The following is a 27,473-nucleotide window of genomic DNA, read 5'->3' as shown; positions in this document are numbered from 1 at the left end:
GTGTGGTTTTAGTGGCGGTGTAATGTGGTGTGGTTTTAGTGGCGGTGTAATGTGGTGTGGTTTTAGTGGCGGTGTAATGTGGTGTGGTTTTAGTGGCGGTGTAATGTGGTGTGGTTTTAGTGGCGGTGTAATGTGGTGTGGTTTTAGTGGCGGTGTAATGTGTGGTTTTAGTGGCGGTGTAATGTGGTGTGGTTTTAGTGGCGGTGTAATGTGGTGTGGTTTTAGTGGCGGTGTAATGTGGTGTGGTTTTAGTGGCGGTGTAATGTGGTGTGGTTTTAGTGGCGGTGTAATGTGGTGTGGTTTTAGTGGCGGTGTAATGTGGTGTGGTTTTAGTGGCGGTGTAATGTGGTGTGGTTTTAGTGGGGTGTAATGTCGTGTGGTTTTAGTGGGGGTGTAATGTCGTGTGGTTTTAGTGGGGGTGTAATGTGGTGTGGTTTTAGTGGCGGTGTAATGTGGTGTGGTTTTAGTGGCGGTGTAATGTGGTGTGGTTTTAGTGGCGGTGTAATGTCGTGTGGTTTTAGTGGCGGCGTAATGTGGTGTGGTTTTAGTGGCGGTGTAATGTGGTGTGGTTTTAGTGGCGGTGTAATCTGGTGTGGTTTTAGTGGCGGTGTAATGTGGTGTGGTTTTAGTGGCGGTGTAATGTGGTGTGGTTTTAGTGGCGGTGTAATGTCGTGTGGTTTTAGTGGCGGTGTAATGTGGTGTGGTTTTAGTGGCGGTGTAATGTGGTGTGGTTTTAGTGGCGGTGTAATGTCGTGTGGTTTTAGTGGCGGTGTAATGTGGTGTGGTTTTAGTGGCGGTGTAATGTGGTGTGGTTTTAGTGGCGGTGTAATGTGGTGTGGTTTTAGTGGCCGTGTAATGTCGTGTGGTTTTAGTGGCGGTGTAATGTGGTGTGGTTTTAGTGGCGGTGTAATGTGGTGTGGTTTTAGTGGCGGTGTAATGTGGTGTGGTTTTAGTGGCGGTGTAATGTGGTGTGGTTTTAGTGGCGGTGTAATGTGGTGTGGTTTTAGTGGCGGTGTAATCTGGTGTGGTTTTAGTGGCGGTGTAATGTGGTGTGGTTTTAGTGGCGGTGTAATGTGGTGTGGTTTTAGTGGCGGTGTAATGTGGTGTGGTTTTAGTGGCGGTGTAATGTCGTGTGGTTTTAGTGGCGGTGTAATGTGGTGTGGTTTTAGTGGCGGTGTAATGTGGTGTGGTTTTAGTGGCGGTGTAATGTGGTGTGGTTTTAGTGGCCGTGTAATGTCGTGTGGTTTTAGTGGCGGTGTAATGTGGTGTGGTTTTAGTGGCGGTGTAATGTGGTGTGGTTTTAGTGGCGGTGTAATGTGGTGTGGTTTTAGTGGCGGTGTAATGTGGTGTGGTTTTAGTGGCGGTGTAATGTGGTGTGGTTTTAGTGGGGGTGTAATGTCGTGTGGTTTTAGTGGCGGTGTAATATGGTGGTGAGGTTGTAGTGATGACGTAATATGGTGGTGCGGTATTAGTCGCGGTGTAATATGGTGCGGTTTTTGTGGCGGTGTAATGTGGTGCGGTTTTAGTGGTGGTGTGGTTTTAGTGGCGGTGTAATATGGTGTGGTTTTCGTGGCGGTGTAATATGGTGTGGTTTTCGTGGCGGTGTAATATGGTGTGGTTTTCGTGGAGGTGTAATATGGTGTGGTTTTCGTGGCGGTGTAATGTGGTGTGGTTTTCGTGGCGGTGTAATGTGGTGTGGTTTTAGTGGCGGTGTAATGTGGTGTGGTTTTAGTGGCGGTGTAATGTGGTGTGGTTTTAGTGGCGGTGTAATGTGGTGTGGTTTTAGTGGCCGTGTAATGTGGTGTGGTTTTAGTGGCGGTGTAATGTGGTGTGGTTTTAGTGGCGGTGTAATGTGGTGTGGTTTTAGTGGCGGTGTAATGTGGTGTGGTTTTAGTGGCGGTGTAATGTGGTGTGGTTTTAGTGGCGGTGTAATGTGGTGTGGTTTTAGTGGCGGTGTAATGTGGTGTGGTTTTAGTGGCGGTGTAATGTGGTGTGGTTTTAGTGGCGGTGTAATGTGGTGTGGTTTTAGTGGCGGTGTAATGTGGTGTGGTTTTAGTGGCGGTGTAATGTGGTGTGGTTTTAGTGGCGGTGTAATGTGGTGTGGTTTTAGTGGCGGTGTAATGTGGTGTGGTTTTAGTGGCCGTGTAATGTGGTGTGGTTTTAGTGGCGGTGTAATGTGGTGTGGTTTTAGTGGCGGTGTAATGTGGTGTGGTTTTAGTGGCGGTGTAATGTGGTGTGGTTTTAGTGGCGGTGTAATGTGGTGTGGTTTTAGTGGCGGTGTAATGTGGTGTGGTTTTAGTGGCGGTGTAATGTGGTGTGGTTTTAGTGGCGGTGTAATGTGGTGTGGTTTTAGTGGCGGTGTAATGTGGTGTGGTTTTAGTGGCGGTGTAATGTGGTGTGGTTTTAGTGGCGGTGTAATGTGGTGTGGTTTTAGTGGGGGTGTAATGTGGTGTGGTTTTAGTGGCGGTGTAATGTGGTGTGGTTTTAGTGGCGGTGTAATGTGGTGTGGTTTTAGTGGCGGTGTAATGTGGTGTGGTTTTAGTGGCGGTGTAATGTGGTGTGGTTTTAGTGGCGGTGTAATGTCGTGTGGTTTTAGTGGCGGTGTAATGTGGTGTGGTTTTAGTGGCGGTGTAATGTGGTGTGGTTTTAGTGGCGGTGTAATGTGGTGTGGTTTTAGTGGGGGTGTAATGTCGTGTGGTTTTAGTGGGGTGTAATGTGGTGTGGTTTTAGTGGCGGCGTAATGCGGTGTGGTTTTAGTGGCGGCGTAATGTGGTGTGGTCTTAGTGGCGGTGTAATGTGGCGTGGTTTTAGTGGCGGCGTAATGTCGTGTGGTTTTAGTGGGGGTGTAATGTCGTGTGGTTTTAGTGGCGGCGTAATGTGCTGTGGTTTTAGTGGCGGCGTAATGTGGTGTGGTTTTAGTGGCGGTGTAATGTCGTGTGGTTTTAGTGGGGGTGTAATGTCGTGTGGTTTTAGTGGCGGTGTAATGTGGTGTGGTTTTAGTGGCGGTGTAATGTGGTGTGGTTTTAGTGGCGGTGTAATGTGGTGTGGTTTTAGTGGCGGTGTAATGTGGTGTGGTTTTAGTGGCGGTGTAATGTCGTGTGGTTTTAGTGGCGGTGTAATGTCGTGTGGTTTTAGTGGCGGTGTAATGTGGTGCGGTTTTAGTGGCGGTGTAATATGGTGCGGTTTTCGTGGCGGTGTAATATGATGGTGTGGTTTTAGTGGCGGTGTGATATGGTGGTGTGGTTTTAGTGGCGGTGTGATATGGTGGTGTGGTTTTAGTGGCGGGGTGATATGGTGGTGTGGTTTTAGTGGTGGTGTGATATGGTGGAGTGGTTTTAGTGGTGGTGTGGTTTTAGTGGAGGTTTAATTTGGTGGTGAGGTTGCAGTGATGATGTAATATGGTGGTGCGGCCTTCGTGGTGGTGGAATATGGTGGTGAGGTTGTAGTGATGACGTAATATGGTGGTGAGGTTGTCGTGATGACGTAATATGGTGGTGCGGTATTAGTCGCGGTGTAATATGGTGCGGTTTTTGTGGCGGTGTAATGTGGTGCAGTTTTAGTGGTGGTGTAATATGGTGTGGTTTTCGTGGCAGTGTAATGTGGTGTGGTTTTAGTGGCGGTGTAATGTGGTGTGGTTTTAGTGGCGGTGTAATGCGGTGTGGTTTTAGTGGCGGTGTCATGTGGTGTGGTTTTAGTGGCGGAGTCATGTGGTGTGGTTTTAGTGGCGGAGTAATGAGGTGTGGCTTTAGTGGCGGCGTAATGTGGTGTGGATTTAGTGGCGGTGTAATGTCGTGTGGTTTTAGTGGCGGTGTAATGTCGTGTGGTTTTAGTGGCGGTGTAATGTGGTGTGGTTTTAGTGGCGGTGTAATGTGGTGTGGTTTTAGTGGCGGTGTAATGTGGTGTGGTTTTAGTGGCGGTGTAATGTGGTGTGGTTTTAGTGGCGGTGTAATGTGGTGTGGTTTTAGTGGCGGTGTAATGTGGTGTGGTTTTAGTGGCGGTGTAATGTGGTGTGGTTTTAGTGGCGGTGTAATGTGGTGTGGTTTTAGTGGCGGTGTAATGTGGTGTGGTTTTAGTGGCGGTGTAATGTGGTGTGGTTTTAGTGGCGGTGTAATGTGGTGTGGTTTTAGTGGCGGTGTAATCTGGTGTGGTTTTAGTGGCGGTGTAATCTGGTGTGGTTTTAGTGGCGGTGTAATGTGGTGTGGTTTTAGTGGCGGTGTAATGTCGTGTGGTTTTAGTGGCGGTGTAATGTGGTGTGGTTTTAGTGGCGGTGTAATGTGGTGTGGTTTTAGTGGCGGTGTAATGTGGTGTGGTTTTAGTGGCCGTGTAATGTCGTGTGGTTTTAGTGGCGGTGTAATGTGGTGTGGTTTTAGTGGCGGTGTAATGTGGTGTGGTTTTAGTGGCGGTGTAATGTGGTGTGGTTTTAGTGGCGGTGTAATGTGGTGTGGTTTTAGTGGCGGTGTAATGTGGTGTGGTTTTAGTGGGGGTGTAATGTCGTGTGGTTTTAGTGGCGGTGTAATATGGTGGTGAGGTTGTAGTGATGACGTAATATGGTGGTGCGGTATTAGTCGCGGTGTAATATGGTGCGGTTTTGTGGCGGTGTAATGTGGTGCGGTTTTAGTGGTGGTGTGGTTTTAGTGGCGGTGTAATATGGTGTGGTTTTCGTGGCGGTGTAATATGGTGTGGTTTTCGTGGAGGTGTAATATGGTGTGGTTTTCGTGGCGGTGTAATGTGGTGTGGTTTTCGTGGCGGTGTAATGTGGTGTGGTTTTCGTGGCGGTGTAATGTGGTGTGGTTTTAGTGGCGGTGTAATGTGGTGTGGTTTTAGTGGCGGTGTAATGTGGTGTGGTTTTAGTGGCGGTGTAATGTGGTGTGGTTTTAGTGGCGGTGTAATGTGGTGTGGTTTTAGTGGCGGTGTAATGTGGTGTGGTTTTAGTGGCCGTGTAATGTGGTGTGGTTTTAGTGGCGGTGTAATGTGGTGTGGTTTTAGTGGCGGTGTAATGTGGTGTGGTTTTAGTGGCGGTGTAATGTGGTGTGGTTTTAGTGGCGGTGTAATGTGGTGTGGTTTTAGTGGCGGTGTAATGTGGTGTGGTTTTAGTGGCGGTGTAATGTGGTGTGGTTTTAGTGGCGGTGTAATGTGGTGTGGTTTTAGTGGCGGTGTAATGTGGTGTGGTTTTCGTGGCGGTGTAATGTGGTGTGGTTTTAGTGGCCGTGTAATGTGGTGTGGTTTTAGTGGCGGTGTAATGTGGTGTGGTTTTAGTGGCGGTGTAATGTGGTGTGGTTTTAGTGGCGGTGTAATGTGGTGTGGTTTTAGTGGCGGTGTAATGTGGTGTGGTTTTAGTGGCGGCGTAATGTGGTGTGGTTTTAGTGGCGGAGTAATGTGGTGTGGTTTTAGTGGCGGCGTAATGTGGTGTGCTTTTAGTGGCGGTGTAATGTGCAGGGGTTTTAGTGGCGGCGTAATGAGGTGCGGTTTTAGTGGCGGTGTAATGTGGTGTGGTTTTAGTGGCGGTGTAATGTGGTGTGGTTTTAGTGGCGGTGTAATGTGGTGTGGTTTTAGTGGCGGTGTAATGTGGTGTGGTTTTAGTGGCGGTGTAATGTCGTGTGGTTTTAGTGGCGGTGTAATGTGGTGTGGTTTTAGTGGCGGTGTAATGTGGTGTGGTTTTAGTGGCGGTGTAATGTGGTGTGGTTTTAGTGGGGGTGTAATGTCGTGTGGTTTTAGTGGGGGTGTAATGTGGTGTGGTTTTAGTGGCGGTGTAATGTGGTGTGGTTTTAGTGGCGGTGTAATGTGGTGTGGTTTTAGTGGCGGTGTAATGTGGTGTGGTTTTAGTGGCGGTGTAATGTGGTGTGGTTTTAGTCGCGGTGTAATCTCGTGTGGTTTTAGTGGGGGTGTAATGTCGTGTGGTTTTAGTGGCGGTGTAATGTGGTGTGGTTTTAGTGGCGGTGTAATGTGGTGTGGTTTTAGTGGCGGTGTAATGTGGTGTGGTTTTAGTGGCGGTGTAATGTGGTGTGGTTTTAGTGGCGGTGTCATGTCGTGTGGTTTTAGTGGCGGTGTAATGTCGTGTGGTTTTAGTGGCGGTGTAATGTGGTGTGGTTTTAGTGGCGGTGTAATGTGGTGCGGTTTTCGTGGCGGTGTAATATGATGGTGTGGTTTTAGTGGCGGTGTGATATGGTGGTGTGGTTTTAGTGGCGGTGTGATATGGTGGTGTGGTTTTAGTGGTGGTGTGATATGGTGGTGTGGTTTTAGTGGTGGTGTGGTTTTAGTGGAGGTTTAATTTGGTGGTGAGGTTGCAGTGATGATGTAATATGGTGTTGCGGCCTTCGTGGTGGTGGAATATGGTGGTGAGGTTGTAGTGATGATGTAATATGGTGGTGAGGTTGTCGTGATGACGTAATATGGTGGTGCGGTATTAGTCGCGGTGTAATGTGGTGCGGTTTTTGTGGCGGTGTAATGTGGTGCGGTTTTAGTGGTGGTGTAATATGGTGTGGTTTTCGTGGCAGTGTAATGTGGTGTGGTTTTAGTGGCGGTGTAATGTGGTGTGGTTTTAGTGGAGGTGTAATGTGGTGTGGTTTTAGTGGCGGTGTAATGTGGTGTGGTTTTAGTGGCGGTGTAATGTGGTGTGGTTTTAGTGGCGGTGTAATGTGGTGTGGTTTTAGTGGCGGTGTAATGTGGTGTGGTTTTAGTGGCGGTGTAATGTGGTGTGGTTTTAGTGGCGGCGTAATGTGGTGTGGTTTTAGTGGCGGAGTAATGCGGTGCGGTTTTAGTGGCGGTGTAATGTGGTGCGGTTTTAGTGGTGGTGTAATATGGTGCGGTTTTTGTGGCGGTGTAATGTGGTGCGGTTTTAGTGGCGGTGTAATATGGTGTGGTTTTCGTGGCAGTGTAATGTGGTGTGGTTTTAGTGGCGGTGTAATGTGGTGTGGTTTTAGTGGCGGTGTAATGTGGTGTGGTTTTAGTGGCGGTGTAATGTGGTGTGGTTTTAGTGGCGGTGTAATGTGGTGCGGTTTTAGTGGCGGTGTAATGTGGTGCGGTTTTGTGGCGGTGTAATGTGGTGCGGTTTTAGTGGTGGTGTAATATGGTGTGGTTTTCGTGGCAGTGTAATGTGGTGTGGTTTTAGTGGCGGTGTAATGTGGTGTGGTTTTAGTGGCGGTGTAATGTGGTGTGGTTTTAGTGGCGGTGTAATGTGGTGTGGTTTTAGTGGCGGTGTAATGTGGTGTGGTTTTAGTGGCGGTGTAATGTGGTGTGGTTTTAGTGGCGGTGTAATGTGGTGTGGTTTTAGTGGCGGTGTAATGTGGTGTGGTTTTAGTGGCGGTGTAATGTGGTGTGGTTTTAGTGGCGGTGTAATGTGGTGTGGTTTTAGTGGCGGTGTAATGTGGTGTGGTTTTAGTGGCGGTGTAATGTGGTGTGGTTTTAGTGGCGGTGTAATGTGGTGTGGTTTTAGTGGCGGTGTAATGTGGTGTGGTTTTAGTGGCGGTGTAATGTGGTGTGGTTTTAGTGGCGGTGTAATGTGGTGTGGTTTTAGTGGCGGTGTAATGTGGTGTGGTTTTAGTGGGGGTGTAATGTGGTGTGGTTTTAGTGGGGGTGTAATGTGGTGTGGTTTTAGTGGGGGTGTAATGTGGTGTGGTTTTAGTGGCGGTGTAATGTGGTGTGGTTTTAGTGGGGGTGTAATGTGGTGTGGTTTTAGTGGGGTGTAATGTCGTGTAGTTTTAGTGGCGGTGTAATGTGGTGTGGTTTTAGTGGCGGTGTAATGTGGTGTGGTTTTAGTGGGGGTGTAATGTCGTGTGGTTTTAGTGGGGGTGTAATGTCGTGTAGTTTTAGTGGCGGTGTAATGTAGTGTGGTTTTAGTGGCGGTGTAATATGGTGGATCGGTTTTAGTGGCGGTGTAATATGGTGGATCGGTTTTCGTGGCGGTGTAATCGTAGGGAACCTCCTGTAATCTACCCTACCCTTTGTCCCCTTTTATAAACGTATAAATTGGCGCCATTTTAGCTGAAATCATCGCCTGATCACAGTTTTTAAATAGAACCGGTTTAACCTTCATTGAGGATGATTGGAACTCCCAGAACCCGAGGAACCGGAAGTGGAGTTTCTATGGACGGAAAAAAATTGTAATTTATTTTTGTTTGTGATTTATTAAATATAAATAAAAAGCTTTTCATAAAAAAGCTCAATAAATGTAAATATTTTGCTCCACTCGTCAAAGAATATTTTTATTCACGTAAAACCGAGTTGCTGCCATTACGAGGGAGAAGTAAATGTGATTGTAAATAGTAAGTTAAACTCACTGGTTGGAGTTAGGACAACGACGTCCTACACCTCCCTGTTAACCCCCGAGTGTGCCGTCTCCCCCTCCCCTCCCTGTTAACCCCCGAGTGTGCCGTCTCCCCCTCCCCTCCCCTCGCTGTTAACCCCCGAGTGTTCCGACTCCCCCTCCCCTCGCTGTTAACCCCCGAGTGTTCCGACTCCCCTCCCCTCCCTGTTAACCCCCGAGTGTGCCGTCTCCCCTCCCCTCCCCTCGCTGTTAACCCCCGAGTGTTCCGACTCCCCCTCCCCTCGCTGTTAACCCCCGAGTGTTCCGACTCCCCTCCCCTCCCTGTTAACCCCTGAGTGTGCCGACTCCCCTCCCTCCCCTCCCTGTTAACCCCTGAGTGTGCCGACTCCCCCTCCCTCCCCTCCCTGTTAACCCCTGAGTGTGCCGACTCCCCCTCCCTCCCCTCCCTGTTAACCCCTGAGTGTGCCGTCTCCCCCTCCTCTCCTCTCCCTGTTAACCCCGAGTGTGCCGTCTCCCCCTCCCCTCCCCTCGCTGTTAACCCCCGAGTGTTCCGACTCCCCTCCCCTCGCTGTTAACCCCAAGTGTTCCGACTCCCCCTCCCCTCCCTGTTAACCCCTGAGTGTGCCGACTCCCCTCCCCTCCCCTCCCTGTTAACCCCTGAGTGTGCCGACTCCCCCTCCCTCCTCCTCCCTGTTAACCCCTGAGTGTGCCGTCTCCCCCTCCTCTCCTCTCCCTGTTAACCCCGAGTGTGCCGACTCCCCCTCCTCTCCTCTCCCTGTTAACCCCTGAGTGTGCCGTCTCCCCTCCCCTCCCCTCGCTGTTAACCCCCGAGTGTTCCGACTCCCCTCCCCTCGCTGTTAACCCCAAGTGTTCCGACTCCCCTCCCCTCCCTGTTAACCCCTGAGTGTGCCGACTCCCCCTCCCCTCCCCTCCCTGTTAACCCCTGAGTGTGGCGACTCCCGCTCCCCTCCCCTCCCTGTTAACCCCTGAGTGTGCCGACTCCCCCTCCCCTCCCCTCCCTGTTAACCCCTGAGTGTGCCGTCTCCCCCTCCTCTCCCCTCCCTGTTAACCCCGAGTGTGCCGACTCCCCCTCCTCTCCTCTCCCTGTTAACCCCGAGTGTGCCGATTCCCCCTCCCTCCCTGTTAACCCCCGAGTGTGCCGACTCCCCTCCCCTCCCCTCGCTGTTAACCCCCGAGTGTGCCGACTCCCCCTCTCCTCCCCTCGCTGTTAACCCCCGAGTGTTCCGACTCCCCCTCTCCTCCCTGTTAACCCCCGAGTGTGCCGACTCCCACTCCCCTCGCTGTTAACCCCCAAGTGTTCCGACTCCCCTCTCCTCCCTGTTCACCTCCGAGTGTGCCGTCTCCCCCTCCCCTCCTTGTTAACCCTGAGTGTGCCGACTCCCCCTCCCCTCCCTGTTAACCCCCGCGTGTGCTCCCCCCACATCCCTGTTAACCCCCAGTGTGCTGTTCCACACCCCTCCTCCCTCCTCTTGCAATCTCTGCCCTCTTTCTCCCACCAACGAAATCCTCATTTTCACATTGTAATTTTTCCTCCTTTCCCACTGCTGTTCTCTTCTACCCCCACCACCCCACTTTTGATCCTCCACATCGACCAAGTTTTCTCTTTTTACTTTCTTTCCTCCTCTTCCACACTTCCCTCCCCCCAATCGCACTCCCCTGCCTTGCTTTTTACCTTGCTGTTCCCCAGGTTGTGCCCTTCTCCTCCCATTCCTCCGTTGTTCTCTCCCCGACACCAACTCCAATCTCATGCTATATCCCCATTGTGACACCCCCCCAAATCACTGTCCTATCTTGTACTCTCCCTCACTCAATTCTAACTGCCCTCCCTTCACTGTTCCCCGCTCTCCCCCATGCCCCGCTCTCCCCCATGCCCCGCTCTCCCCCATGCCCCGCTCTCCCCAATGCCCCTCTCCCCCATCCTCGTCCATCAGGCTACACCATTCCAGGCCACTCACACTCTCCCCCATGCCCCTCTCTCCCCCATGCCCCTCTCTCCCCCCATGCCCCTCTCTCCCCCCATGCCCCTCTCTCCCCCATCCTCGTCCATCAGGCTACACCATGCCAGGCCACTCACAATTGCTCTCTGTGCCCCCCTCTCCTCCCCATGCCCCCCTCTACCCCATCCTCGTGCATCAGGCTACACCATGCCAGGCCACTCACAGTTACTCTCTGTGCTCCTCCCAACGTACAACGAGCGAGAAAACCTCCCCCTGGCTGTTTATCTTCTCACCAAGCATCTGGATGCCAGGTAAGTTAGCCTCCTCATGATATCCTTCCATGACGTATTTATCCTGCTCTTAGTGCATCATTAGTTGTTGATTGTCAGAAATAAATGGGTAATGACAACCACTGTGACAATGCTGAACTCTAACAATAACGATGGTAGTAAACAGTTCTTCGTCTAACCCATGAGTGATGATGATTAATAATAGTAAACAGCTCGAACATACCGGTTGTGATTTCTCACAGAGAATTTTGTCCTCGTGACAGCGCGATGGATTATGAAATTATAATAATCGATGATGGCAGCCCAGATGGTACTCTCGAGGCCGCAAAACAACTCCAGAAAATCTACGGTTCAAAGCACATCGTGAGTGGTACATCCTCATTTGGCACCCCTACCCCTCTTTTTACACCCCTACTACTGTTCACTCACCTCCTCATTTTAAATTTGAGGAACATTCAGCAGGCTTTGATTCAATGCTTTTACACAGTACTCTTACATTCCTCATTGTCCATTTGTTGTCAGTCATGATAACTTGTGCCTCGTGATTCCATTTCAGGTGCTGAGACCACGTGCAAGGAAGCTTGGGCTTGGTAAGGATGATGATGATGATGATGATGATGATGATGATAAATCCCAGTCTTCTTCAGGAAATCCAAGCCGTAAAATATTTTGAACCATGAAATGAGCATAAGTGGAATCGTAGACGTGGATCAAGCAGTAAATTTCATGACTATGGTCGAGACCATCGTCGGGGTGCTGCTCCTCCTTCCTCTTCATCCATCTCGTTGTTGTTGCACAGATTGTAATCGTATTGCGAGCATATTGGGCTTGCTGAGCATCCCAGCTTGATTTTGAGCTGTGTTGGACCCGGCATGTTCGAGGATTCTGTGGAAACCTTGCTCTCCCGTCATTTAGAAAATGGTGTCAAACCAATGGATTTTGTTTGTCCCGTTTTCCTGATTTATAAATTGGCTCCAAAATTTCAAAGATTCTCAGTCTAAAGTAATATGTTGGAGGTCATCTGTTGACAATTGTGCCCTCCCCGCTTTTATCCTTTAATACAAAAACTTAAACCCTAACCCTCCCACAACCTTTCATACAAAAACCTAACCATTAACCCCTCGGGTCTCAGGTGACCTATTATCAGGTCAAGCCAGATTAGATCTGTGACTTGCTACAGGTATCATTTAAACCTCTACCAACCTGTTTCATGGTCGGCTTGTCGGCGATTAAACGGTCTCCCCCACCAGGTTTCCTGGTAAGGAGAGTGTATGGATATGGACACCCAGCAGGATTGAAAACGAAACCTGTCAAAGGGTGGAGGAGCTCCTTGTGAGCCAACGGCCATCCATATCTGGTGCCCAACGTCGTCTCTGGATGTCCTCCTATAGTTGGGTTACTTCTTATTAGGGGGTTGGTGGCAGGATTTGCACTCCGGCCACCGTAAAACCCTTCATTCCACAATATACACAAAAAACAAACAAAACAAAGAAACACAAATATAACGTAAAAACTTGACTCCTTCCTCTTGAACCTTGTGACACCTTGTTAAGTCTCTCTTCCATCCCTTCAGCCAACTCCACTCATGACGAGGCCAAATGCCTCAATTCTGTGTTTGCTTCCAAATCTTGTATCTCCAACCCGTCACTCTCTGTACCCATCCTTTCCAACCACATACCTGTCTTTTTCACTTCAGAAGGTTGAGAAGGTTCTTTCAACACTCGATTCTGACTCTGCTCCTAGACCAAATAGCATCAGCTTACGTGTCCTAAAAACTTGCTTTGCTGCTCTTGCACATCCTCGCTCTGCTCTTTTCACCCTGTCAGTTTCACTCCGTCATCTTCTATCTGGTTGGAAATCTGCCAACATCACAACAAAAAGCCACAAAAACTGATCCCCTTAACTGCAAACCAATTATCTTACTTCCAAACATCAGCAAGGTCATGGAATCCATTGTCACAGTTTATTTGAAATCCTTCCTTTTTGCCAACCTCATCTCAGATCACCAATTTAGATTCAGACCTGGTCACTCCACCTTCGACATGCTGCTTTTACTTGCCCAACGATGGATGGAGGTCCTCAATGCCAGACATGAGTTCAGGGTCGTCTCTGGACATATGTGGTTTTGATAGTCTGCCATCCTGCCTTGCTCTCCAAATTGTCGGCCTGTGGCGTCCAAGGTCAACTCCACACATGACTGACTGACTTCCTCTATTCTCCTAGCCAATGTCTGGCTCTCAACGGAATCCTTTCATATCTCCTTGACAAGGCTGGAGTGCCTCAAGGCAGTGTTCTGGGCCCAGTCCCATTCCTGATCTTCAATGATCTCTCTGACTCTTTGTAAAATCCTCTGTCTATTTGCTGATTATATATTCCACCCCTTGCCATGACATCCCTCATCCTTCAGACAGGCAGGCTGCAACCTCTTCCCTCCAGATCATAAGCTGGTCAAACACTTGCAATCTGTCTTTCAGTCCTGACAAATCTTACACTCTCACTTTCTCTCTGTGAAAGGACCATCTGACAAACCTTCCTATCTACTTCCTCAACAATCCTCTTGAGGAAGTTCAGTCATTCAAACTTCTCGGTCTCACTATCACCCATGATCTTTCTTTGGAAAACCACATTTCAAAGTTGGCACACCTGAACTCCGATCCGCCTAAAAGACCTTCATTCTCAGCTTGGAGTGCTGCTCTCTCCTCTGTTCTGGTGCCCCTGCCTCACATCTTGCTCAGCTTGACACTGCGGAAACTAAGACTTTGAAGATCATTGGAATCTCCTGCGATGAAGCTGAATCTATGGGCTGATCATATCGCCATCGCAGACAGGTCGGTGGTTTCTCTGTCTTCTTCCGACTCCTTTCTGGTCTTACACCCTCTGCTCTTTCCATGCATTGTCCTCCCCACAGGTTTCTGCAGGGTTTACACGGTCCACCATCAAGGCTCTTCTGGTGAAACTACCTCATTCCAGGATCATTGCTCACCTCCACTCATTTGTTCCGTGTTTTTTTTTTTTTCTTTTTTTTTTTCTTTCTCCGCCTGTGGAATCAACTTCCACATCCCCTTCAATTTCCATCTTCCCTCCAGGTCTTCAAGACAACTGTTCACCACTATCTCAGATCATCCCCAATCCAAAACCATGATATTTTATTTATTTTTTTACCTTCGTAAACCCAACCCAAATCCCTCCCAATATTCCAGTTTTTCATACTTGGTGTTTCCTTCTCCATGCACGTGTATTTTGCATCCTGTTTTTTGTCTCAAGTTCTGCTCCATCGAGTGTGATAGCTCTTCCATGAGCCTTGTCTATGTATAAAAAGAACTCCCCCCCCCCCTCCAGTGGGAGTGCAGCGCAGCTCATCAAATGATGGGACTGGGGGCAAAGCCTTTGGGACCAACATTTTTGATGATGGGGGCATCCCTGCTGGGTCGAGTTGTGGTGGTGTGTGTGTTGGGGTGGTGCTGAGGTATCGTCCACCATACGGCGGTCTCCTCGGGTTAACCTGAGGCGTTCCCTTTTGATGGGTGCCCAGAATGTCCCATCTCTAAGAGAGGATGATCACCTGTCTCTGTTGTCATCTGAGCTCAAGTGTTTGAACATAGGTATTGCAGCACTCTGAGGTTCATAGACTGGATAGTGGTGAGATCATGGTGGGTGGTTATAGCTACAACTGGTCTGGTCACTGAAGGTTACCATTCCCAGGGAGTTTTGTCTGTGTCCAATAAACTGACTCGTATGATAATTGAGGTAACTCCGGTCAACGAGCATATTGTTGTAGATTTCCCGCCCGTCGGCGTGCGAACGACAGTGTCTCACCTATAGCAGTTGATTCGCCCACCGAACGGACAATCCAGTCGCGGATTTCCGGATCAACGCTGGAAACCAGCCACGGTTGTGTTTGTAACCACACCACAACCTTGTCCGCACTCTTCGGTTTACCTAATTATTCGCGTGGGTAGGTTACCGAGAGATTGTACCTCAACGGGACCGCTTGGAAACAAGCCGCTTAAGCAGCTCGCTTCCTTTTGGGAAAACCGAACGGGGTATTATCGCGCAGTCCCATTGGACCCGATCACTTTACCGGCTATTTAAAAACCAACTATATTCAGTGCAAGATGGGGCAGTTCATTGAGGGAATGGATGCAACGAACAGTTTACATTCACACAAGGACATTTATTATAATAAAGCAAGTACGCAATTAAACAAGTCAGAACACGTATGCAATTATACAAGCAACAAAAGCACGACAAAAGAACTATGACTGTCTATACGAAATGCGATGCAAACGTTTACAGCACACAAAGCACTGAACAATTTCCTACTTTTTGACGGGCCAAAGGACACACGTACGCGCGCGCACACACGCACACACACACACACACACACACACACACCCAAGAAATTGTGGCAGAGGCCTTTAATAACGAGCTCCAGCTCGGAAGACAGGTGAGCTGAAATCCAGAACCTATCTCGAACCTCTCCACCTCGTATGGTCTTCAAGTTGTTCGGACCCGGGCTCCAGCGAGAGCGAGCTGGATCCAATCGCCGTGAGCCGCAAAATATCCCGTGCTTCTCAACACGTGCTGGTGAGATGAGGTGCCGATCCTTTCCGTTGATGCGTCGCTTCTCCGAGGAACCACCTCCAAGAAGAGGTCGATGAGTTGCACCAAGCCGGGAACCAAAATGGAGAACAAAGAGCTCCACGAACCAAGAAGAAGAAGCCACCACTTGCAGCTCGAGCCGAGCGACCGGCTGAACTTTCTTCCAAACAGGGCAGCTCGAAGCAAAAAGCTCTCCCGAGCCAAGCAAAAGCTGAAGCTCATGGAACCATCAAAGCAAAAAGCCTCCTCCCAAGCCAGGAGCCAGCCGAAGCAAAAAGCTTCCGAAGGCTTCAACCCTAACCCAAGCCAAACAGGACCCGAAGGTCTGCTGAACGGCTACTCTCAACTCCCTTCTCCAACTCTGCCCACGAACAAAAGAAAAGATCTCCTCTTATCCCTCTCCCGCCCTTCCCCCGCTCCTGGCATGACTCATGACTCATGTCCTCATGCTCCATCCCCCGCTCAGCCACGGGTGGGAGGGAGTTGTTGACATCATGAGTCACGGGACGGCAGGGTTCTTGCTCTTCACAGAAGAGGGGGAGGGATGTCTCCATTGTTCGTTCCCTAACTATTAAATCGATCCGCAGCGCATCTGATCGATTTCTGAACATTTAAAAAATGGAAGGTGAGCTGTCTTGGGAACAAGCACTTATCCACATAGCTGACTAAAGGAACCTGAATGTTGTATACAATCGAATTCCCAAATTCGTAACACCACCCCCTCCCCTTTTTACAGACTCGTCCCGAGTCGTCAAATTTTCGTGTTACCAGCATGTGTAAGTTTTTCCCGAATAAGTTCTCCCTTCGGATCCCTGAATGCGACATTTCTTTATACGTGTCCCAAAAATAAATAACGTAATGCGCTGCGTAACTACCTAAACAAACTCTCAGACTCATTCGGACAACTTAATTAAAATTGCCGGCACTAAAACAAACATGCAGGGGGGGTTCCACGTATTTACAATTTTCAGTCAACTTATCCATTACTTAACCATGGCCCAGGACTTGTGATCTGTGAAAGGGGAGAAGGTAAAAGTCATTTCAATGTCCATTGATGCAGGGGAATGGATGGAGATGGTCGCAAAACACAAATGAGCATGATGGATGCACGGGCTGCCTGCATGGCAGTTCTTGCAAAACTGGATGGTCCTGGCGCACATGGTGATGGATGGACACGGGGGCAAACGCAAACAAGGGCGAGCAGGCATGGGGTCATGGCAGAGAGAGGCAAACGAGGCATGGCAAGGCAAGTCCATGCAGAACAGGCAGCTGCAGCACAACAGGCCGGTAGGTGAAGCTGGCCGGCCTCTGGTGTGGTTTCATCAGGTCTGGAGGGAGTGCGATGGTGCCGGCCGCTCTGAAGGCAGGTTCAGACCGAGCCTACTGTCTCCCCCCACTCTATCGCCTTTGTCTCTCTCTGTCCATACCCACTCCCTTAATTTGCCACAAAACACAACAAAATTTAGCCCCTCTTTATTTTTATTATTTTTATTTCCCTTTTATAATTGCCTCCCTAACCCCCTTTATCATCCTTGTCTGGCTAACCTATCCTGTCAACCTAGCCTACTCCCAACCCCTACGTTCCCTCTCTGGAGGGAAATAGGGAGAGACTAGCGTCCTGTCTCGAGGCCCAAAAAAGCCTCAGAATGGCCTCTTCAGAGTTCAGCGGCCTACAACGAGCGAAGGGATGGATGGTGCGAAGGGGTACATCTCCTATCTACCCTAACATTCATTAACCTGAAACTATCCCGGGGCTTTCCAAAAACGCCTCACACTTTAAAACTATCGGTTCTAAAAACCATGATTCCCGTCGCCTGTGTTGGTGTCCATTATAAATTTGGGCCTTGCCCTCAAATTTTCATACGTGCCCTCGCACAATTTCCTGGCTGGGCAGCGTGGCTCAACTGGCAGGAACTCCCCTCTGCCGAACTCTAACCATAGCACCCCCAGGTCCGCAGGCTGCCTCCCAGCCGAGCTGCTCCCTATAAACGCCGGGGGGGGGAGTTGCCCTCTCTGGCATTGCCCCCTTCCGATGCCCACGTGGCGTGTTGGTGCCCTGAGTCCCTTTCCGAGGGTCGCCCGTGCCCACGACACTGACCCCGTGGCATTCTGGCGCTACGGGTCCCGTTTCTGACGGGTCGCCCGTGCCCACTACACTATCCCGGTCCCTCTTGGGCCCTTGGCCTACTCTGGCCGACTAGTCCGGTGCCTGGGGTGCCCACTAAACAAAACTCACCTTTCCACAGCCATGCTCCCAGCCGGTCCATGAACTCTTGCACCCCTCCAAATGGGTTTCGTGCCTTCTCTCGATACCAACAAAAGACCTCCTGTTAGTAAATTTGAATAACCCATGAGCTAACATTAATCTGACCCCGAGGTCACTTGGGTGGGAATCACTCCTCCCCCCCAACCAGTCATTTTCACCATGCATACTACATTCGCTCCACTCACACACTTGGGCCCGCTGTCCCACATTCATTCCTCACACACTTTCCATTTCACAACTCTCACCAACACTCCACACTGCCATCCTTCTAACTAAATCCCCTGACTAACTCGTGCTCCCTCGTCATCCCTTATTTTCATGCACGTTCCATTTACTTTACGTAGCTAAGCTCCGTCTCCACGACACATTTCCAGTCTGTCCACGTCTCCAAAAATCCAAAAAATCCCATTTCCTAAATCTAAACTGAAATCCCTCTACTAATTAATCCATTCCACAGGCTCCATGAGGAACAACCCATGTCCCCATGAAGCTGGTCTAACTATCGCTAACCCATCCCCCTAACTAGTACTTCCTGTGCCCCCTGACATGGGGGTCTTCCACCCCTTGCCCAGGGAATCCTGTTCACCCGAAGCGAGGCTTTTTTTTCATGCGTGCACCAGCGCGGCAATTCGCAACCTGCGCTCCTTTCCCCGTGACGTCATGGCAGCTGTTCGCATCTCGTCCGTCCTCGGGCGGTACCATCTGGCAGGGATTTCCCTTCTGCCGGATTCCAATCCTTCAGCCACGACGTCACCCTGCGCATCAAAAACAATCCTCGTGTTTCGAGGGGTTCCCCACGCAAACACGAGCTCTGCTCGTCGGAGCTTCACACACATGCCCGCCTGAAGAACCCATCCGGTCCAAGTCCATTATCCAGCCTACCTTCTGTCCGTTCGCTGGATCGGCTAATCCACCGCGTGCGTTTACTGACCGGGCTTCACTCCCGCAGGCGTGCACATGGCGGCCTTGTGTGTTGCACGGCACGGACCCCACACGCGTTGCCGTGCAAACCCGGCACGGTCCCCAAAATTGCAACGGCCGCAACTCGGCCTTTGTCCCTCATCTGTCGCAGTCGTCGTCGCCATTCAACGCGCACACTCCTGCCTGCCACGACGCTCACACACCTCACCATTACACTAGCACATGTGGTTGCGGTCTCCCGCATGCTAACCGTCATCTCCCTCTCATGCCACCACCTCACACACGCGGTCTCTCTCACACACATCATACTATTCACACACGCGGTTCCTGTCACACGCGGTGCTTCATCCGCGCGCTCTGCGTTTCATCTGCGTGCTCTGCGTTTCTCTCGCACACAGCATGCTGGAATGCATGCATTTCGGCACACTCGCTACCAGGCACACCATATCACTCGCACGCGGGGAATCGCTTACACATGCCATAACACTCACGCTATGCGTGCTTTCCAGCCTACATTTCGGGTCACTCGTACACACACACACACACACACACACACACACACACACACACACACACACACACACACACACACACACACACACACACACTGGGACGACCACTCAGGGGATTTGCGTCACCACAAGGGTTCCCGGGGCCTTCATATCCCCCAAGCTTCGTGTGCACCCGTCAACAGCACTCGTCCCCTCTACCTCGCAAAGCTCGACCGGACCCACCTGGTCGAGATCCGCTTCAAGGGGGAATATTCCCTCTCCTTGTTCCTGGAAGAGGCTATCCGGCTGCTTGCACCAGGTCACGAGACATTCCCCGAGCTCCCCCTCATCGTCCTCCACTACCTCCATGTGTGTGTGCTCGTCTTTACTTTCGTGTTTATCGTGTAGTCTCTCCTTTACCGTTTCTACCTCCTGTGTCTTTGTTATTCTTTTTATTATCTCCGTCGTCTCTACGTGTCTTGCCGTACACGTCTGTCACCCCATTTAATTTTTTCTCTGTCACCTGCACGAGTCTAGTCTTGCACGTCCCCTGTATTACTTTGTCCTCCACCGCGGGGCCGACACAGTCCACACTCCTCCTGAGCTCGCTCGCTCCAGCACGTGGCGCTGCCATTATGCCCGCCGCAGGCATCGCCCCATGTGCCGCATTTCACCCCGCAGTTGTTGCATATTCCTATCCATAATGATATTCAAGCCATCCATCTTTTTATTCATGCCATCTATTTTATTGTTTATTTGTTGCATATTCGTATCCATTATGTTTTTAATTTGTTGCGCGATCATTTCCACATTCTGTGTGACGACCGATGGCTCAAGCAGGGCCAATCTGCCATTATCGGTCTCGGTTTCGCCGGGGGCCGGGGAAGGATTTTGACGGATGGAGGGAGGGGGGTGTCATACACTGCGGCCCCCACCGCTGCGCCCATTGCGGACTCTGCATTTGTTTGTGGGGGGTGTTCAACCTGCATAATGGGCATGTTCTGCACGGTCATTTCGCCCTGAGCCATGATTTGTAACATTTCTAAATTCATTACCTCCTGCTCCCGCTCGCCTTGAACTGCCATCTTGCGTATCGGAAATAATTTAAACTCGGAATTTAATGGAACCGGAGGGTCGCCTTGCACACCCTTGATCCGGTTCCGTTAATTTAGTGTGGAGGGGATGAATCTGTACCCCACGTCCTGACACCAGTGTTGTAGATTTCCCACCTGTCGGCGTGCAAATGACCGCATCTAACCAATAGCGGTCACGTCGCCCACCAAACAGACAATCCAGTCGCGGCTTTCCGGATCAACGCCGGAAACCAGCCACGGGTGTGTTTGTAACCACACCACAGCCTTGTCCACACTCTACCCATGCTATAGGGTTTGATTGCCAAATCTTCGATTTACCTAATTATTTGCGCGGGTAGGTTACCGAGAGATTGTACCTCAACGGGACCGCTTGGAAACGAGCCGCTTAAGCAGCTCGCTTCCTTTTGGGATTATCGAGCGGGGTATTATCGCGCAGTCCCGTTGGACCCGATCACTTTACCGGCTATTTAAAAACCAACTATATTCTGAGTGCAAGATGGGGCAGTTCAATGAGGGAATGGACGCAACGAACAGGTTAACATTCACACAAGGATATTTATTATAATAAAGCACATATGCAATTAAACAAGGCAGAACACGTATGCAATTATACAAGCAACAAAAGCACTACGACCGTCTATACGAAATGCGATGCAAAATTTGCACTACACAAAGCACTGAACAATTTCCTACTTATTAGACAGGCCTACGGTCACACACACACACTCACACACACTCACACACACTCACACACACTCACACACACTCACACACACTCACACACACTCGCACACACTCACACACACTCACACACACACACACACACACACACTCACACACACACACACTCACACACACACTCACACACACACTCACACACACACTCACACACACACTCACACACTCACACACACACTCACACACACACTCACACACACACTCACACACACACTCACACACACTCACACACACTCACACACACACACACACACACTCACACACACACTCACACACACACTCACACACACACTCACACACACACTCACGCACCCAAGAAATGGTGGCAGAGGCCTTTAATAACGAGCTCCAGCTCGGAGGACAGGTGAGCTGAAACTCCGAACCTATCTCGAACCTCTCCACCTCGTGTGGTCTTCAAGTTGTTCGGACCCGGGCTCCAGCGAGAGCGAGCTGGATCCAATCGCCGTGAGCCGTGATCCTTCCTGAGCTCCCGCGAATCATCCCGCGCTTCTCAACACGTGCTGGTGAGACGAGGCGCCGATCCTTCCCGTCGATGCGTCGCTTCCCCGAGGAACCAACTCCAAGAAGAGGTCGATGAGTCGCACCAAGCCGGGAACCAAAACGGGGAACAAAGAGCTCCACGAACCAAGAAGAAGAAGAAGCCACCACTCGCAGCTCGAGCCGAGCGACCGGCTTAACTTTCTTCCAAACAGGGCAGCTCGAAGCAAAAAGCTCTCCCGAGCCAAGCAGAAGCCGACGCTAACGGAACCATCAAAGCAAAAAGCCTCCTCCCAAGCCAGGCCTCAGCCGAAGCTTACTGAGCCAGCCGAAGCAAAAAGCTTCCAAAGGCCTCAACCTTAACCCAAGCCAAACAGGACGCGAAGGTCTGCTGAACGGCTACTCTCAACTCCCTTCTCCAACTCTGCCCACGGACAAAAGAAAAGATCTCCTCTTATCCTTCTCCCGCCCTTCCCCCGCTCCCGGCATGACTCGTGAATCGTGCCCTCGTGCTCCATTCCCTGCTCAGCCATGGGTGGGAGGGAGTTGTTGACATCATGAGTCAGGGGACGGCAGGGCTCTTCTTGCTCTTCGCAGAAGAGGGGGAGGGATGTCTCCATTGTTCGTTCCCTAATTATTAAATCGATCCGCCGCACATGCAATCGATTTCTGCCCATTAAATAATGGAAGGTGAGCTATCTCGGGAACAACCACTTATCGACATCGCTGACTTAAGGAACCTGAATGTTGTGTGGAATCGAATTCCCAAATTCATAACAATATTATGAGACTAAGGATTAGTCACTCCTTGGGTGTCGTTTCCCTGGTCTCTGTTTATGCTCCGACTGAGGTGAGTGATCTCACCATGAAGGACGCATTCTACGCCACGCTCGAGTCTGTGGTTGATCAGTCCTCCAGGCAAGATACTCTTCTAGTCTTGGGGGATTTCAATGCATCGACTGGAACTGATAGAGATGTTTATGAGACAAGTGTTGGTCCCCATGGGTCTGGAACTGTTACCCAGAATAGCACGAAGTTCCTTGACTTTGCAAGAAGTCATGGACTTTGGGTGGCTGGTTCATGGTTTCAGCGCCAACAGGGTCATCACTGGACTTGGTATTCCAACGATGGTGCTTTGGCAAAGGAGATTGACAATGTGATTGTTGATGGTCGCTGGAGTATGATCCAGAACTGCAGGGTCTCCTGGAGTGCTGAGGTTGTCAATACTGACACCAGGCTTGTGGTAGCAACTCTGAAGTTGCAGCTTAAATCTGGGAGAATGGTACCATCCCAGCCGAGGCTGGATGTTGGCAAGCTCAAGGATGAGAGGGTAGCTGAGGAGTTTGAGAAGAGGCTGTGTGGGTATTTGAGTGGTCTGGGTACTTTGGGGAATCCTGAAGAGTTGTGAAGTGTCTTCAAGACCACTATCCTTGATGTTGCCAGTGGTTGTCTTGAAACCCAACATAAGGTGAAGAAGAACTTTGTATCCCAAGGGACAGTGGATTCCATTGAGCAGAGCTGTTGGGCCATGCTTAATGGCAGAGCTTAGCTGTTACGGGATGAACTTCTCAAGTCTGGAAATGCTGTATTAATGTCGTTGCATGCTGTTTTGTGCTCTACTTGGAGCACTGGCATCATCCCAACTGACTGGAAGAGGGGCCTTGTAATTCCTCTCTGGACAGGGAAGGGTAATCACAAGGACTGCACCAATTACTGAGGTGTGATGCTGCTCTCTGTGTCGAGCAAAGTCTTTGCTCGGATAATTCTTGATCGGGTTCACCACCAACTGCTTGAGCACCAGCATCCAGAGCAGTCAGGCTTTACACTAAAGAGGTCAACGATTGATCGTATCCTTGCTCTTCAGGTCCTCACGGAACGCAGACGAGAGTTTCGGCAGGGGCTGCTTTCAGCCTATGTAGATCTCTGTAAAGCATTTGATTCAGTGAATCGGGATGTCTTCTGGAGGATTCTTGGTCTTCGTGGGGTGCCACCAAAACTGATCGATCTGATGTCTGAACTCTACTCTGGTACTGAGAATGCTGTGAGATGTGGTGGTACCATCTCTGACTTATTTCCAGTTGTTACTGGAGTTCGTCAAGGGTATGCACTCGCCCCCACACTTTTCAGCGCTTGTATGGACTGGATTCTGGGAAGGATGTCGGAGAGATCAAGCTGCGGTGCATCGTTTGGGAATGTCAAGATCTCTGACCTTAATTTCATAGATTATGCAGTCATCTTTGTAGAGATAAAACCTAATCCTTAACCTTTAATATATATATATATATATATATATATATATATATATATAAATATATATATATATAATACTGTATATATAACTTTTAATGTAAAAACCAAACCCTTAACCCCAAACCCAACTTTGCCCACACTAACCTTTCGTGTAAAAGAAACGTAAGCCTGAAGCTCCAACTCCAACCTGACTCCTCCTCCCACACTGTCTTTGAATACAAAAAGACAACCCTGATGTTTGATTTCCCCCCCCCCCCACCACCCCACCCCTCCAGGAACCGCCTACATACACGGCTTGCAGCATGCAAAGGGAGATTTCATCATAATCATGGATGCCGATCTTTCCCACCATGTGAGTACCTTCCCATTGTGCATCACGGTCCCTATTACCCACAAGCTTCCTCAGGTTGATAAGTGGACGAGCATCCAGGATAGCAGCCTTGATATCCCTTTAAGATCCCACATATCAGCCATGGGATATTACCAAAGTGAATATCGGTCGAAAAGACGGTTTTTAAAAACAAAACAGTTCGTGTCGACTACGCTCTACTCGAGTAACATTGCCGACGGTAAATGGCAAAGAAAAGATGAGAATGGGGGGGAGGGGGGGTCGAACGACTCCAGAGACTGGGGAGTGGGCATTGATCACTTGTCACAATCTGTGCTCGGTCAGAGTATGGTGATTTATCATTGTTTGTCTTTTACAGCCCAAGTTTATCGCAGAATTCATCAGGTGAGTGATGACTCAGGTGAAACCACTTGGGACGAAGTTGTTGCTTCGATCCCTCATTGACAATTTTACGAAAAGTACTTGTGAGAAAATGAATGAGCGTGAATGTTGATCACTTTGTTTATGGTCTAGTCATGTGACCATTGGGTACTTTGCTCATGGTCTAGTCGAGTGAACCTTGGATGCTTTGCTTGTCGTCTTGAAATGGACTTGTCCATCCTTGATCAGACCATTGTGAAGACACTGGACAAATTGTCCAAGGGCGATGGACTAACTTCCCTCTCTTCCTGTAGGAAGCAGAAAGAAGGAGACTATGATGTGGTGACTGGTTCCCGGTACATCGCCGGTGGAGGCGTTCACGGTTGGGATCTACGGAGGAAAATCATGAGGTACGATCTCACTTCCTCCTCTGCATGGATCTGGCTTTGTTGTTTTTCTGATAAGTTGTTGCGGCATAATATACTGTTCAAGCTGTTTGTCCTGCCAATTCTCATGGAGTTTTGATCTCTTGATCTCGGTCATATATTCGACGTGATGCAAAAACTTGGTGTCTCATTGTGTAGTCGAGGAGCGAACCTCCTGGCACAGATTTTGCTGCAGCCTGGTGTCTCCGACCTTACCGGCAGTTTCAGGTAAAGTGGTCCGTTATGCATCTCTGGCCAGTTGTGGTCGTGGGATCATATGTTGGTGTCTTGTTTGGTTGTCATTTAATTGTTTTTCTTTCTATAGGTTGCTCATTTGTGAGGTTTAAAATGCCATTTGACGTTTAATTAGTTTTTAACAAGCGTTGCACACTTAGTTTTGATTCCTGGCCCAACTATAAACTTGTCGGATCGGCGCCTTGCAGGCACCATTCTTCAGATGGACGTGAAGCCGGGCGTTCTCTCTGTCGGCGTGAGTTGTTGGGAATTAAAGATCTCATGATGTCTTCAGCGAAGAGTAGTTACCTATTATGGGCACCCTGAACAAACAATAAATTTATTCTCTAACCTACAGGGGGTACTGCATCGGCGACACCGCCACGCTCCCACAAGAAATGCAAACCACACCGGCCGTGTGCTGCATACGAAGGGAGAATAGTGACTGCTTTGTCATTATTTGTTTAACTTAACGTTAAGGACTGTAAATGGTGAGCTCACTGTCCAAATAGTGGGGAGCGAAGTCGATGGCACGTCATCGCAAATCCCCTCGCTCTCCCCCTAAAGCAAGTATTAAAAAAAGGTGAAATATTTCCACCGGGAATGATCCCATATCTAATTGAGTTTTAAAAAAAAATTCCTCTTTTGACCCCTGCAGCCCCTGGGCCATGAACTGGGGGTCAGATCCAAAAACTTGTTTCGATATTTCATGCGTCCCCCAATGTTGATTGCATGTGCCCGTGAATGCATTTATTGGTATTTCACCTTGCACTGAGGAGTGCGGCCAAAATGACACTGTTCTCACACCTGCGTGCCGTGTGGTGATCAACTACCTAGCTTGGTGAATTTCTGTCTAACCGTTTAGGAGATAGACAGACAGACAGACAGACAGATGGAACTGATTACAATATCCCCCTTTAAAAACAAAAAAAAAAATCTTGGGAATAATATAAACTTTTTTACCCTAAAGAGTGCATACAATCGCTTTCATCCCAGAGTTGGAACTTTGGGTTATTTTTATTTTATTTTATTTTTTTCATACGACCGACTGGGAAACCAAAATTGGGTGCTTCTGTTGCAGGTTGTACAAGCGAGAGGTGTTGCAGCACCTGGTAGAGCGGTCTCTTTCTAAAGGTTATGTATTCCAGATGGAGATGATGGTTCGGGCACGACAGCTTGGCTATTCACTTGCAGAGGTGAGGCCATCTGGTGTCCAGGAAAGCCCCGGTGATCTTGTCCCCCTCGGAAGTTTTGTTGTTGTTCTTTGTTTTAGTTTGTGAATGTCGTTTTCCATCTTGGTCCTGACTTCATTTCCCACTTTCCCCCACTGCAGGTTCCCATTACGTTTGTGGATCGAGTTTATGGCGAGTCGAAGCTCGGGGGGAATGAGATAGTTTCGTACTTAAAAGGTCTTTTGCAGCTGTTTGCCAGCACATGATCCTGGAAGTTGTAATGCACGGCGGAATGGGAGTCCCGGTCCTCCCCCCCCCCCCCCCGAGATCTTCACCCACTGGAAGTGAAGAGCCTTGATGACTGAATCGGTTGAAAATCCACACCAGGTTGAATGAAACAAACACGATCAGTTCAATCATCACACGATTTGGATCAAGGATAATTCTTATAAGTTCAATTGTAACTTCATAACTTTCCTCGTTATCATTCCCTTTGTGTATCGTGAGAAAGATGTTTGAGGGTGTTGGTGTACGGGTGTAATGTACGAGTGTTTGTGCATTGGTTTATCGCTGTAATGTACGAGGGTTAGTGTCAGTGTAATATGCGAGGGTTAGTGTATCGGTGTAATGTATGAGTGTTGGTGTATCGGTGTAATGTACGAGGGTTAGTGTATCAGTGTAATGTATGAGCGTTGGTGTATTGGTGTTAGTGTATCAGTGTAGTGTATGAGGGTTAGTGTATCAGTGTAGTGTATGAGGGTTAGTGTATCAGTGTAATGTATGAGCGTTGGTGTATCAGTGCAATGTATGAGCGTTGGTGTATCGGTGTAGTGTACGAGGGTTAGTGTATCGGTGTAACATATGAGCGTTGGTGTATCGGTGTAGTGTACGAGGGTTAGTGTATCAGTGTAATGTATGAGCGTTGGTGTATCGGTGTAGTGTACGAGGGTTCGTGTATCAGTGTAATGTATGAGGGTTCTTGTGTAATGTACAAGTGTTCGTGTGTCAGTGTAATTTATGAGGGTTTGTGCATTGGTGCATCTGTGGTGTACAAAGGTTAGTGTATTGGTGTAGTGTATGAGCGTTGGTGTATCGGTGTTGTGTACAAAGGTTAGTGTATTTGGTGTAGTGTATTTGCATTGGTGTATCGGTGTAGTGTACGAAGGTTAGTGTATCGGTGTAATGTATGAGTGTTTGTGTATCAGTGTAATTTACGAGGGTTTGTGCATTGGTTTATCGGTGTAGTGTACAAAGGTTAGTGTATCGATGTAGTGTACCAGGGTTCATGTGTCAGTGTAATGTATGATTATGGCGTCATGTACTAGGGTTATGTATCCGGGTAATGTGCAAGGATTAGTGTATCAGGGTTATGTATAGGTGTAGTGTACAAGGGATGGTGTGTTAGTGTATGGGTGTAATGTGCAAGTGTTGGTGTGTGGGTGTAGTGTATCAGGGTTGGTTTATGGGTGTAATGTACGAGTGTTGGTGTATGGGTGTAATGTGTTGGTGTATGGGTGTAGTGTACGGGTGTAATGTACGAGGGTTGGTGTGTTGGTGTAGGG

The 27,473-nt window shown here is 49.2% G+C and overlaps 1 protein-coding gene across 6 annotated transcripts; it reads left to right on the top strand.

Annotated features, from left to right (window-relative positions):
- The first annotated feature begins 7,913 nt into the window (after positions 1 to 7,913).
- On the top strand, positions 7,914 to 26,235 carry DPM1 (dolichyl-phosphate mannosyltransferase subunit 1, catalytic). 6 transcript variants are annotated; one of them, XM_085890052.1, is made up of 10 exons: positions 7,914 to 8,099; positions 10,421 to 10,532; positions 10,754 to 10,874; positions 11,068 to 11,101; positions 23,647 to 23,723; positions 24,079 to 24,104; positions 24,395 to 24,490; positions 24,665 to 24,733; positions 25,821 to 25,935; positions 26,073 to 26,235. In XM_085890052.1, the coding sequence occupies exons 2-10, from the start codon at positions 10,429 to 10,431 to the stop codon at positions 26,175 to 26,177; spliced, it is 747 nt and encodes a 248-aa protein (XP_085746178.1). In that variant the 5' UTR covers positions 7,914 to 8,099; positions 10,421 to 10,428; the 3' UTR covers positions 26,178 to 26,235. The 6 variants fall into 6 exon arrangements, with proteins under 6 accessions (XP_085746178.1, XP_085746181.1, XP_085746177.1 ...); XM_085890055.1 differs by having other exon boundaries at positions 7,925 to 8,099; positions 10,775 to 10,874; XM_085890051.1 differs by having other exon boundaries at positions 8,055 to 8,261.
- The last annotated feature ends 1,238 nt before the right edge of the window (positions 26,236 to 27,473 follow it).

Source organism: Eptatretus burgeri, chromosome 7 (assembly GCF_056783735.1).
Source record: "Eptatretus burgeri isolate ZD-2024b chromosome 7, Ebu_testis_v1, whole genome shotgun sequence".
NCBI classification, from domain to species: domain Eukaryota; kingdom Metazoa; phylum Chordata; class Myxini; order Myxiniformes; family Myxinidae; genus Eptatretus; species Eptatretus burgeri.
The sequence above is the reverse complement of the archived record's forward strand: the minus strand, read 5'-3'. Positions and strand labels throughout refer to the sequence as shown.

Coding starts and splice junctions, on each gene's coding strand:
- DPM1 (XM_085890052.1), top strand. CDS start 10,429: ATGCCAGGCCACTCACAGTTACTCTCTGTGCTCCTCCCAACGTACAAC. Junction 10,875..11,067: donor TCTACGGTTCAAAGCACATC/GTGAGTGGTACA, acceptor ATTCCATTTCAG/GTGCTGAGACCACGTGCAAG. Junction 25,936..26,072: donor TTGGCTATTCACTTGCAGAG/GTGAGGCCATCT, acceptor CCCCCACTGCAG/GTTCCCATTACGTTTGTGGA.